This window comes from Aquarana catesbeiana, linkage group LG03 (genome assembly GCF_042186555.1).
Source record: "Aquarana catesbeiana isolate 2022-GZ linkage group LG03, ASM4218655v1, whole genome shotgun sequence".
Classification (NCBI taxonomy): Eukaryota; Metazoa; Chordata; class Amphibia; order Anura; family Ranidae; genus Aquarana; species Aquarana catesbeiana.
This window is the reverse complement of record NC_133326.1, coordinates 684,513,110-684,526,376: the sequence shown is the minus strand read 5'-3', so window position 1 is coordinate 684,526,376 and position 13,267 is coordinate 684,513,110. Positions and strand designations below refer to the sequence as shown.

The following is a 13,267-nucleotide window of genomic DNA, read 5'->3' as shown; positions in this document are numbered from 1 at the left end:
TTCAGCATTGACTCTCTCCTCCTTCCTCCAGACCGTCGCTCAGTGAAAAAACTAAGATAATAGTAATTAGGCCACCTTTTCACAATAACAGTCAATGAAAGATTTAAGATATGTCAGATAGTTACATACATGTTAACACCCACTGTAGGCATATTCCATTAGGTACCACTCAATCCGCCACTGTAGTTTCATTATTCATCCAACTGCCCCACACTTTATCAAATTTTTGTGGTATGCCCCTGCTAATGTATGTAGCCTTGTATAAAGGTGCAGCCCTATTCACTACACCCTTCCATGCTGATACAGATGAAGGATTAGGCTTTTTCCATGACAACACTATCATTTTTCTAGCATAATAGATCAGGATCGTCAGCAAAGTACGAGTTACTCTCTTTGGGGCTAGATTGTCCACCAGCTCCACCTCTATTGTGGGCTGTATAGGAGTGGCTTTTACTTCTGCCATACATTCTGTAACTCCCTTCCAAAATACTTGAATGTTCGAGTAATTCCAGAAGATATGCATGAGATCAGCAGTGAGGGAACTGCACCACCAGCAACCAGGTGACCGGGTAGGGAACATCCTAGCCAATCTAGCTGGAGTAATATGCAATGAAGGAATTTAAATTGAATGAGTTGGTCTCTAGCAGAAACCAATCTAGTAAAATTAATGTCCCATACATCGTCCCAGTCATCCCCGTCCATCTGGGGGAACACCTCACCCCACATCGCCCTACACTTTGCAAGGAGATCTCCCCCCTCACCGAACAGTTGTTTGTATATTGTAGACAAGGCCTTGTCCAAAGTGTCCTCCCTCAGTAAAGACTTAATATCACTCATTTTCGGGGTAATTCCATTATTTCAAAATTGGGCATTGTATGCATGCCCTAGCTGAAGATAACAGAACAGGTGAATGTTGGGAAGATTAAATTAATTTTTTAGTGCGTCAAACTGCACTTTCCACTAGTTTCCCACCACCCACTATGTCTTTCAGTGTCTTAATACCAAAATTTGTCCAGATGATCAGATCTGGGTGCTCATAGAAGGGTGTTAATTTAGGATTCTTCCAAAGTGGTGTGAGGAGAAATCTCAGAAGCACGGCCCATCTTGGTCACTGCTACCCATGCCCTACTGGTCGCACGCATGGATATCATGAGTCTATACGGAGCCCTGAAACGGGAGATGTTTCAGTGCCTCATAAGAACCGCTGCCTCTAGTGTGTTAGCAGTGTCATCCTCAGGCATAACAAACCACCTATGTACGGCTACTAGCTGATCCGCTAAGATATATCTGTGAAAGTCTGGGACCGCCAATCCCCCTTGTTTCCATGGCAGTTGTAGCACCCGAAGTTTAATGCGGGGGTGTCGCCTCTGCCACAGGAAAGCTGTATCCCTCTCCTCTTTGCACAGCTCTAGGGACTTCTCCACTTTGTACAGCACCAGGGTTCTCTCATTCCTCTCCTTTGTACATCTCCAGGTACCTCTCACCCCTCTCTCTACTGTGCAGAACACCAGAGAACCACCTCTCCTTTGTACAGCTCCAGGGGCCACTCGCCCCTATGTACTGTGTATTTCACTGGGAACCTCAGGCCTTTTCCCTGTGTACAGCTCCTATGTACCCTCTTATCCCTCTTCTTTGTATACAGCTTCAGGAACCTTTCACCCCTCTCCTGTGTACAGATCCAGAAACCTCTCCTTTGTGCACTACTCCAAGGACATCTCGTATCTGTCCTTGGTGTACAGCTCTTGGGATCCTTCCATGTATAATACCTACGAAGGCCTACCCCTCTCCTGTATATGGCTAATTAGACATCTGGTTCTTGGTCAATGTGTACAGTCCAAGGAACCTCACACCCATAGGGTTAGCAATCTCATCCCTTTAAAATCAAACTTGGTACCTTATCTGCATGAAATTAGCCTGTAGAACCTGTGAAATTCATATGTGTTCGGATTTATGGTAACAAATAACAAAACATAATTTGGCAAGTTAGGATGCGACAAATTTTTTTTTTTTTATCAAAATCTTTATTTTTCTCAGATTTATTAATATCACAAATTCACAAAAAAAAGAAAGGCAAAAAAGAAAAATTCGCTGGCTCAGTTAAAAATAAACAATAAGTCTTGAGTGATGGTCTTGAGAAGGGGGGGGGGGGGGGGGGTTACAGACATAAATTAAAACCTGGGGGGGGGGGGGGGGGGGGGTCTTGCCTTGTTGGCTTCCTGGTAGGGTGAAGTGCACTGCCCAACAATGCATAAGACACAAAATGGAAAAAAAAAAAAACCTCAACATTTCCCATCAAGGCCATTGCCTGTTATTGGCTGGAACTCCGCGCTCGACAATTCAGTGCTGTGCTTTAGATACGATCTGTGTTGTGTTTAGCGGATCCAGCCATGTGACATGAAAAGGGCATGCACTGCTTTGACAGGTCCTACCAGACAAAGCCCCCCCACCTCCCATCAGCCCTCATTTACACACAAAAATGAAATCAGGTTTTAAAGAAAAAAAAAAAAACAACCATACAAGGTAGGTAATTAGCACCAGATGATCAGTTAAGAGCTTAACTACTCTGCAGACCTGGGATAACACGAGGGGGTCATTAGCACCTAAGACCTGCAGAGCATTAACACTTTTCAAATCTCACCCCCCCCCCCACAAAAAGACAACTGCATTTGCCCCAAGACCCCTGAATGGCCAGGGTGCTGCAGTGTAACACTGTAACCCCCCTCTTCCTGAAGTGTTGTCGTTTTCATTCCACCCTAGTCTCACTTATTTCGGCTAGCTGCCGACCTCCTTTAAAATCTCCTTCCCACCACTGTCAACTGTAGAACATCAACTTGAAACCCTCTCCCACCAGCAAGTCATAGACTTTTCGCCTATACTTCACCTCCCTCTGGGAAGAAAAAAAAACAAAAAAACAAAATTAAAAATAAAACAATGAAAAAACACCCCTTTTAAAAACAGCTACACCCACCACCGTTTTAGAAAAAAATGTACAACAAGTTTAGGAACCATAGCACCATTGAAAAAAGAGATTTACCCTACAAATGGAAAAAAAAAAATTAAGGTAACAAATTTTGTTTTCTCAAAAGCACACAAAAATCTCACTTGAGGCTTGTGAGGGAAAAAAATTGCAAGGAACAATAAATAAAGCATTAAAAAAAAAAAAAAAAAAAAAAAAAAAAGGAATAGAAGGTTGTTAGCTGGATCTTCCCTCCCCCTTTTACGGTGCCTGGTAGCATGTCATGCAAGGCAACAGACTGACCGTGGCTGTGAAACGGTGTAGTGGTTACTAGAGAAAAAAAAAACGGTTTAGACTGCAGTATCAAACATCCCAGGGTGCGCACTTTGCACCCGGTGTCCGCAATAAATCGTATTTGTATTACCCATTTACTGGTTATAAGCAACGCTAAACATTAGCGACCAATATCTGAAAAACAGAGTCTGGGTGTCATTTAAAAAAAAAAAAATATATATCTCAAAAGATTAATTTTCTGTGAGTCTCCAACAATGCTTTCATTGGATGATTCAATCAAATCGTGGCTTCATTTCATCCATTTTTATGTACCATATCCAAAAGAAATGTAACAATTTTTAATTATCCTTGGGTGAAAAAGTTGGATAGCACCTAGGACCTTTGAAATGTTTCAGTAATTTGATGCACACAATTTTTTTTTTTTTTGTCAATTTAACTTTTATTTCAAATATTTGAAGTAAAAATAGATTGATTTTATGTTGACCATTTGGTATAGGGTAGCCACCGAGTCAGTGACCAACAAGGATTTGAAGCAACATTTACCAGAATTTTACAAATTTCTGTCATTAAGTTTGCAAAAGCAGTGAAAAGCTTTGTAAAGAAATGGACCCCTTCACCGTGCGAGACTGGTGCTGTTTAAAAACAAAACAAACCCAAAAAACAGCTGGATGGGAAAAATGACGCCCCTTGCAGGTTTAAATTGCTATTGCATCTTTTGGTCTCATCTGTCGAATGTTTTTGCTTTGTTGAGTTTATTAGGGTTTATAAATTCTTTATGTTTAGGTACTTTTTTTTTGGAGTGTCTTCAAAATAGCATTTTAAAAGGAATTTCAGTCTTTTTTTGCCACAAACTTTATTTGCAGTGCAAAAAAAAATATGAACAGTCCTCATACAGACTGATACACAACTCCACCAGAGGGAGAGTGTCTACTAATCAATGTAATGCAATGCTTAAAATACAGAAAAATAAAGAAAAATGTAGGTCAAGTCAAAAAAAGTACTTTCAGTTATCACAGTTTAAAACTCAAAATGTATACTTAATGGAAACAAAAATGTAATTTTTCCCTTTAAAATGCCATTGTAGACACAGCTTTAAGGAAATAAATGCTTTATATACACCCTATAGATCTTACGAATATTATTTCTATTCATTTTTTTTCATATCCCTAGATTTCTTCACAAGTAATTGTGATTCTGTCTTTTTAAATGAACCATATGCAACGGTTTCCACCAACGGAGAACGTCTGGTGGGTCTACGTAGGATAGCGCTTGACCGCTGTAAGTAATGTTTAGTTAAGATGAAACACATTTTCTAAGCCAGAGCTTAGTTTATGGTAGAGGTATGGACCAAGGTTTGGGCACTACTAGGCTGTTGGCTCTCTGGTCACAATGGCCAAATCAACTCAACTGATTAACATCTGGGAGTGTGTGGTTTGGATTGCCTAGTACAAAGTTCCATCTCACTTGAAATCCAAATCTTCATTGAATAGAAACAACTGATACAGCCAATGTGACTCCCCTTCCTTTTAAAGGCTTGGGGCAGAGATTGTTGAAATGATCATCCTGGTCATTTCAACAATCATTGCCCAAGCCTGACATAGGGAGGAGTTCTGCATCTGAAACATGTGGGATTGTTCCCAACAAATATTTTTAATAAATTCCAAGCCAGGAGGGGAATTTTGTATTAGGCACCCACAAGTGAGCTGGCTTTACCTACCCTGTTTCAAGGATCACGCCTGGTCCTGGCATATCCAACAAATTCCAGTAAATGGAAACTACTAGCTTACTCTACTTGGCCATAAGTTGATTGTAAAAGAGGTACAAAAACATGCACAAGTGAACAGACCTAAAAGAAGAATCCTTGAAGCATTTTGCACAATTGCAAAACGCGTCAAGGTTTTTTTTACTGGATTTGATTTAAATAACATGGGATGTTTTTTGTAGTGTTAAACGCTTGGTGAAAGGATCATTTTCGTAACAATGGTACAGTTCCCACTGCTTGCAAGCAAGAGATTTTCCAGTATGGGTATAGTTTCCCTGTATTTTTTTTTAAGGGTATCTGTGTGCATCACCCATAAGGTCCAATAAAAACCTCAACTCTTCACCGTGACGGCCAAACTCAGTCTGTCTTTTGGCCGGAATAAGTCAATGTAAGTGCAGACAAAAGCCCAAAATTTGCTTTTCAGATATCAGCAAAGCAAACAAAAATAAAACAATTAATATCTTGCTTAGATCAGACAATGATAGCAATAGGAATTATGGGTAACACGAGTCGGACAATGCAATGTTTTGGTCTTTACGTCATCCATTTTTCTTTTACTGCACACATCAATAAACGCTTTGTCTGAATATCTCTAATGTAAATTGAGCAATTCATTTACCCCCCTTTGAATAATAATTACAGTTATGTACATTTTTTTTCCTACTAGACTTTTTTTAACTATTTAATATTTTAATAATAAAAATAAATTTCATTTATACAAGCCGGCCCTGTTATATATTCTGAACTTTTGCTACGACGAACAGGCCGTGCAGTGGGAATAAGTTGGGCTACAAGACATCTGTAATATCACTTGTAGATCTTTTGTTTTATATCAATATACAGCACAGCATAGCGCTATATACATATATTTTTTATTTAGGGATCCAGCTGTGGTGGTAGTGTGAACAGCTGGCTATTTTGTACAGTTTGTATCCCGAGAGGCCCAGAAATGGCCAAATAAATGAAAACCACACAAACGTTGATCCATCCTCTGTATGAAATAGGGCTATCCTTCCAATCTATCTCTCTATGTTCAAAATCCAAGAGCACTAACAAAATGGGGAACTGATGCGTCTTTATTAATCTGTGCATGCAATATAGCTGCTCTGCTAGCCAATATGGCTACCACCATGATTCCGAGACATTTTCAAAATGGGAATAGTTATCCCTACGAATGCATGCTCTGTTAAATGGATATCCAGTGCGCTGACATCACTAGATGCCCCCAATATGGTTTTTGTGATGTCCAAGCACAAAATTGATATCCAAGATCGACCACTAGGACTTAGATTAACATGGTGTTCACATCATACAGGTTTTTCAAAACACATGGGCATTAGGACACCTATATATTAACAAAATAGGGCCAAGTGTGTGTGGACGTCTATAAATTAACAATATGGCCAAGTGTGTGTGGACACCTGTCTTCATCACACCTAAATGGGCTTGCTATTCCAAAACCATGGACGTTAATATCAAGTTGGCCTCCTTCAAGGCCCAAAACCATGGACATTAATATCATCAAGTTGGCCTCCTTCAAGGCTGTACCAGCCTTGAATATCAGTTTTTGGACACCTGACCATCACACCTACATGAGCTTTTGACATCCTATTTCAAAACCATTAGGACATCAATACGCAGGGCCCCCCTTTTGAGGCTATGACATCTTCCACTCTTCTAGGAAGGTTTTTTACACAAATTTGGAGAGTGTCTGTGGGAAATTGTGCCCATTTAGCCAAAGTGGCATATGAGGAGTTCAGGTTGGATGTAGGGTCGAGTTCAGGCCAGGCCACCTAAGTTTCTTCATACCAAATCAATCAAACCAGGTCTTTATGGAGCTGGCTTTGTGCACAGGGCCACAGTCATGCTAAGGAAAAATGGGCCTTAAAGCTTACTGTTTAAAAGGTTTTAGCATTCACTTGAAACCTAAACTTAATTTGGTGTGGTGTCCACTTTTGTCCATACACCATTGTGATGGTCAAGCGCTCACAAACTTTTGATCATAAAGTCCAGAAATTACCTTTGTCTCAAACTCAACAAAGTACAAAAAGATTGTCAAGTCCTTGGCTCCATGTTTTATGAAAACCGTCATAATCATTATAATTCGGTTTCAAATGTGTGAACACCTTTAAAAACTGATGTAGTCAAGAATTTGGGTTAGCTCCAGACAAAACGAGGAAGGCCAACAAGAAAGTTAGTCGAGCTCTAAACATGCTCTCCTCAGGCAGAAAAGGGACAGAAATTGTTAGGTGTGCGCAAAACCTTTGCAAATGAAGTAAATTATAAAATAAAAAAAAAACAAAACTAAAAAAAAAAAACAAAAAAAAAAACAAAAAAAAAAAAAACACACAAGCAAGACGACAAATTTATAGACAAGCAAAAACAAAAATAACCAGCAGATGGGAACTTTCCATAGCCAACTTAAACCAAATCTCTCTATATAATATTTATATACGTATATTTATTTATTTATAAAATTTCTATTTTACAGAGAAAAAACAAGGAGGGAAAAAAAAAAGGGGGAGTGAAAAATGTCCAGGAAAATGGTTAAAAAGGAGAAAACAAAAAATAAAACTTGGTGAATAGATATTCATCTCTCTCTCTCTCTCTATATATATATATATATTTATAAAAACCCGTAATCTCTCTCTCTTTTCTATTTTAAAACATCGCGGAGAGAGGTCTTTTTCTGTCGCAGTGGTAAGGGCGCCATTTTTTTTTTCACCTTACGTAAAAAAAAAAAAATAAAAAAAAAAAGAAGAACGAATGAGCGGAGGGTGGCAGTTGGGCCTCCGGCTCCCAATCTCGACAGTGTTCTCATGCTTGATCTTCAACCTTGAGTTGCGCTGGAATCGTGAGCGATAGCCTTACGTTTCAGTCCTGACCGATTAGAGTTTGTAAAGCGTACACCTTCACTGTGAGGCGGCCATTTTGCCAGGCGAGGCCGTTTTGCTGCCTATGAGTTTTTGCTAGAAGCGGTTTTCGGAGGTGGGTGACAGGTCGCATTTTTCATAAAGTTTTGGTCTGGCCCAAAAAACGGACAGTTTCAGCGCGACCGACACTCGTAAATGACAGCATCCCCTATGGAGCTCACAGTTGCTCCCGAAGCAACCCAAAAAAGACAGTTCTACCCCCCTCCCCACAACAAATCCATCAAATAACACATCTGTTTATCAAACCGCCCTCCCGCCGAAGGCCCTGTAGGCCACGCCCTACTTCCCATACCGGAGCACCACTCTGTACTTATTTTTTTTTTTTTTCCCCCCCATTTAAAATTTTTTTTAAAAAGCATACTGTGCCCCTGATCCTAGGAAATAAACAGTTCCAAAAGCACCCGACAAATTAATACACCCCCCACAAAACATAAAACACCCCCCCTTCAAAAAAAAAAAAATCACAAATTCAAGATTTCAGAATAAATATTCCTGATAAAATTACAAAAAAAAAATGAAAAAATGTAACAAAGAAGGAAAATAATAATAAAATTATTGACAAAGACATGTAGAATCCTGCATCCTGACTGGCTGTTCCCGCAAGGGGGGCGGGATCTGTGTAAACAAGGCTTGTGATTGGCTGGAGAGAGTGAAATATATGAGCTGCCATTCGGTCTAAAAAGACGAAAAAAAAAGTAAAAAAAAAAAAAAAAAAAAAAAAAAAAAAAAAAGTGGCTCCTCTCCCTCCCACCCCCTCATTCCGTGGCTCTCTCTCTCTGTCACATCTGTTTGGCTGGTTGATTAGCACCGCCCCTCTCTTCTCCCTGGGTCCTGGGAAGAAGGGGGAAGAGTTTTGATTGGCTGGCATGTGGTGGGTGGAGAAAGGGGTGGGGGGGAGAGAGACTGTCGTAGGAGCAGAAGAGCAGGGAGAAGATCACCGTGTGCTTGGAGGAGGGGTCTATAAGAGGAGAGAAAAAACAAAAACAAAAGACATTATTTTGGACAAAAATGGGAAAAATATGATTTTGTTTACTTGCCTGTAAAATATCTTCTTTTGGAGCACAATGCAGAACACAGGATGTTTAGTTATAACCATGGATTATAGGCAACTACCGTCAGGGGAATGGATGGTGGCAAACGCTATGATCTCCCTATTGCTTGCTGCAAAACTGAGGCTACTGGGAGTGAGAGGGAATATAACCAGAGCGATGGGACTGATGTCCTGTACTGTACTCCAAGAAAAGGATTTACAGGTAATTCTAAAATTCTGTGCTCTTAATTGTACAATAAAGGTTTTTTTTGTTTTCTTTAGGCATAATCATGTGTCTGGTGGTGCACCGAAATGACATTTTTTAAAACATTCGTTTAAAATGTAATCAATGTGGCTGGCATATTTACATTGAAGTCAATTAGGGGGGGTTGGCATTTTTTAAGTCGCAAAAGCATAAAATTCAAAAAAGCGCAATGGCACAGAAAGGACTCATCAAATCCGACACGTTTCGTCGACAAAGACTTCAACTGGGGTGCCCAAGTCAAAGTCTTTGTCGACAAAAGGGAAACAAAGAAAAAACTGCGCTAAACCCTCAAATTGTGTGATAAAGTGAATGTGAAAAAACACACATATATATATATGAACAGAAATTATGCCACAAAAAAAAAAAAAAAAAAAAAACTAATTTATATCTATTACAAGTGCATATAAAACAAAAGGTGCCAACCAAATTGGTATTATTGAATAAATAAACAGCAAAGTCCTTAGACCAGAACAGAAAATTTTCTAAGAAGATGGGAAGAGTCCCCTGATAGCTCTTCATAGGGATCAATGTGGAAAGGTGAAAAAGTGGGAAAGACACCCCTCGCAGTGATCCTCCACCATTAAAAATACATGCTTACCAGATAGTAAGCTCAACAGGCTCATAGGTAAACCTTGGACCAGATGAACAGCGGGTTTTGAAGCATCCCTCTATATAGCGTGGCAGATGGCAGGCAAACCAGGCACATGGAGGAGTTTAAATACAGGTATCCAACCGGTGTTAGGACATCACTCTAGCGGTATGACCGCGGGCATGTATGAGGTCTCAAGCCCCTTGGGAGAGAAACAGACATGCTGCATCCATGTAGGCCTACATGGATGCAGCATGTCCGTTTCTCTCCCAAGGGGCTTGAGACCTCATCACCTTTTGTGACTTGGTTGCGGTACCCCTCCATACATGCCCGCGGTCATACCGCTAGAGTGATGTCCTAACACTGCGCCCGCAATGTCCCCCTGCTCAAGAAAGCACATGTACAGGCCTGTCTGAAGTTTGCTAATAAACATCTAAATGGTTCAGAGGAGAACTGGGTGAAAGTGTTGTGGTCAGATGAGACCAAAAAAATCCAGCTCTTTGGCATTAACTCAACTAGCAGTGTTTGGAGGAGGAAGAGGAATGCTGCCTATGACCCCAAAAACAGCATCCCCACCATCAAACATGGAGGTGGAAACATTACGTGTTTCTGCTAAGGGGAGAGGACAACTTAATTGCATCAAAAGGGGCTAAGGACAGGGCCATGTGCTGTCAAATCTTGGGAAAGAACCTCCTTCCCTCAGCTAGGGCATTGAAAATAGGTCATGGATGGGTATTCCAGCATGACAATGACCCAAAACACACAGCCAAGGCAACAAAGGAGTGGCTCAAGAAGAAGCACATTAAGGTTCTGGAGTGGCCTAACCAGTCTCCAAACTTTTATTCTCATCGAAAATATATGTGGAGGGAGCTGAAGGTTCGATTTACCAAACATCAGCCTTGAAACCTTAATGACTTAGAGAGGATCTGCAAGGAGGAGTGGGACAAAATCCCTCCTGAGATGTGTGCAAACCTGGTGGCCAACTACAAGAAATGTCTGGCCTCTGTTTGCCAACAAGGGTTTTGCCACCAAGAACAGTCATGTTTTGCGAATGGGTCAAATACTTATTTCACTCATTAAAATGCAAATCAATTTATTTAACTTTTCTGAAATGCGTTTTTTCTGCTTTTTTGTTATTCTGTCTCTCACGGTTAAAATAAACCTACTAATAAAATTATAGGCTGATAACTTCTCAGTGGGCAAACATACAAAACCAGCAAGGGATCAAATACTTACTTTCCCTCACTGTATACCCTTGGTTTGTTTCGAAGGAGGACATTGTTGTTAGGGGGTTTAAAACGGTTGGGAGTCTGTCGGCAATGTCCTAGCCCTTTACCTGCATAGGCTTTTTTTTTCTTAAAGGTGAACTAACCCTTTATAAAAAGACAAAATACATCCCACAGAGTATTTCCTAGGGTAGAGTTTCCTAGCTTCCCACCATCATGAACTAGGCCTTCCAGTCACAGGTGACTTCCAAGCCTTCAAGAGTATTAATAAAGACCGCAAGTCCGAAAGGCCCCTGTCCCCCTTAGGACTTGGGTTCAAACAGCCACACCATAAAAGCTAGCAATCAAGAGGGAGGATGGTAGATCAGCCCTTGGGACAATAATGCCTCGTCAATCCAGGAGAGCCCACAGAGTGTCTACCAGGATTCTGAGAATGTTTGAACACCAAGTTCCCCTGGTCTAGTCCTGTACAATGAAAATCACTGCAATGCCCTCTCTATCTCGATCCTGCAGAGCAGAGGGGCAGGATGGAGCTGTAGAGGAGAAAAGGCATAAATCAGATGGGACTGATCTCACAGAGGCACCAGAGCATACACTGTGAAGGCACAAGGTGCGCTGGACCTGGTGATAAGTCTGTCCAGTTTGTTGATGAACCTGGATGCCAGAAGATCCAGTGTCCCTCACTTGTGGCAAAGAACTTGTAACACCTCAGGGTTGGGAGACCATTCCTCCGGATCCAGGTGTTGATTGCTGAGGAAGTTAGTCAATTTTCCACGCCTGGAATGTGAACAGTAAATAGGGCCCAACATGATGTTCTGCCCAAAACAGAATCCGCTTCCCTTTGAGTAGTGTGACTTCTAGTGCCTGACTGAAAGGGTTTCCTTTAGGTTTTGGAGATCTCAGTAGAGAATGGCTCCCGAGTCTTATTCAGCAGAAGCAAAAGACTCCTCGCCTACATACTCCTTGGCCCCCCTTCTCAAGCAGTGAAGTGGCCACAAGTGAAATAGAGACCGACCCTGAAGAGGCTAAAGGGTCCCATTTGCATCCCCTGAGATGAACAGCCTCCAAAAAGACAGAGGCTTTCTAAAAAGTCAGACATGGTAGCAGAGAACAAGCCTACAACCTGGCTTTGCCCACCTGGATAAGCATATTTCAGAAGTGGCCTTCAGAGATGGAAAGCAAACAGCTGATGGACCTCAGCCTTGTAGCTGCATAGCACCCTGTGCCTAACCTGATGCACATTGTGCCAAGGTGAGTGCCCAAACAGGATCCAGTGCCTGAAGCAACATTACAGGCTAGCAGTACAGGCATCTTCTTCCTGGCCTCCAAGGCTCAGCCAAGGAGTAAACAGATGCAGAACCCCACAGTGACTATGGAGCAGACGGTTTTTGATAGAAGCATCTTGCAGAACAAAAACCAAACCAAAAAAGGGGGAAGCAGGTTCACTCAGGAGAGATATCGTCCATCACATAAGGACACTAGCAAAAACTGGGGCTAGGTGGGAATGGTAGGTGTTACAGAGGGGATGTCCCTGCAGCTTTCTTATACCAGTGTCCAATGCCGGAGGCTAGTTGCCTATATTTCTTGGTTATGACTAAAGATCCTGAGTCCTGTACTGTAAGAAAATGAAGAAAAAAGTAAAATGTTTTGACACATTTATGCAATCTGTTCTGAAGACAAATTAGATTTTGTACCATAATAACCATTTCTTTTAATCCATTGAGGGACAATTCAAGAACATTTAGGATATACTGTCTATGGCGGCAGTATAACTCGCCTGTTTCTGAATTTCCATGTCCTTCACTGGACAACTGGCTGTGCTGTCAGTCTTTTCCATGTTCCAAATACCAACCAGTACTGCTGGATTTTGTAAAATGGCAGAGCGAAGAGGAGTGGGTTTCTCCTTTTTTTTTTGTTTTAAAGGACCTGATAAAGTTACAAAACACTGAGCGACATACAGAATAAGAACAGATACTGAGAATTACACTCAACATACAAGCACATGAACACCTTCATTCTGCCCCACCCCAGATTCTTACCAGGTGAAAGGTGTCATAAATATGCATAAGCTCCTCCATTTTGTACTGCTCTAGGATGACCACTCCATTCATGTTGCCATTGACTTGGCGGGCACAGCTTTCACAGTGGACCAGGTAGGTGTTTTTCCCCCCACTTTCACTGGTGACAAACAGGATGTTGAAAACCTCCACCT

General features: G+C 41.2%; 1 protein-coding gene across 1 annotated transcript in view; it reads right to left on the bottom strand.

Moving 5' to 3' along the window:
• Positions 1-3,117: 3,117 nt before the first annotated feature.
• Positions 3,118-13,267, bottom strand: part of KDM6B (lysine demethylase 6B) — a gene marked incomplete in the record, with an annotated part of 211,095 nt that continues 200,945 nt past the window's right edge. Inside the window, 2 exon segments of the mRNA XM_073622983.1 lie at positions 3,118-8,903; positions 13,095-13,265. Of these exon segments, the coding sequence (XP_073479084.1) occupies positions 8,880-8,903; positions 13,095-13,265 (195 nt within the window).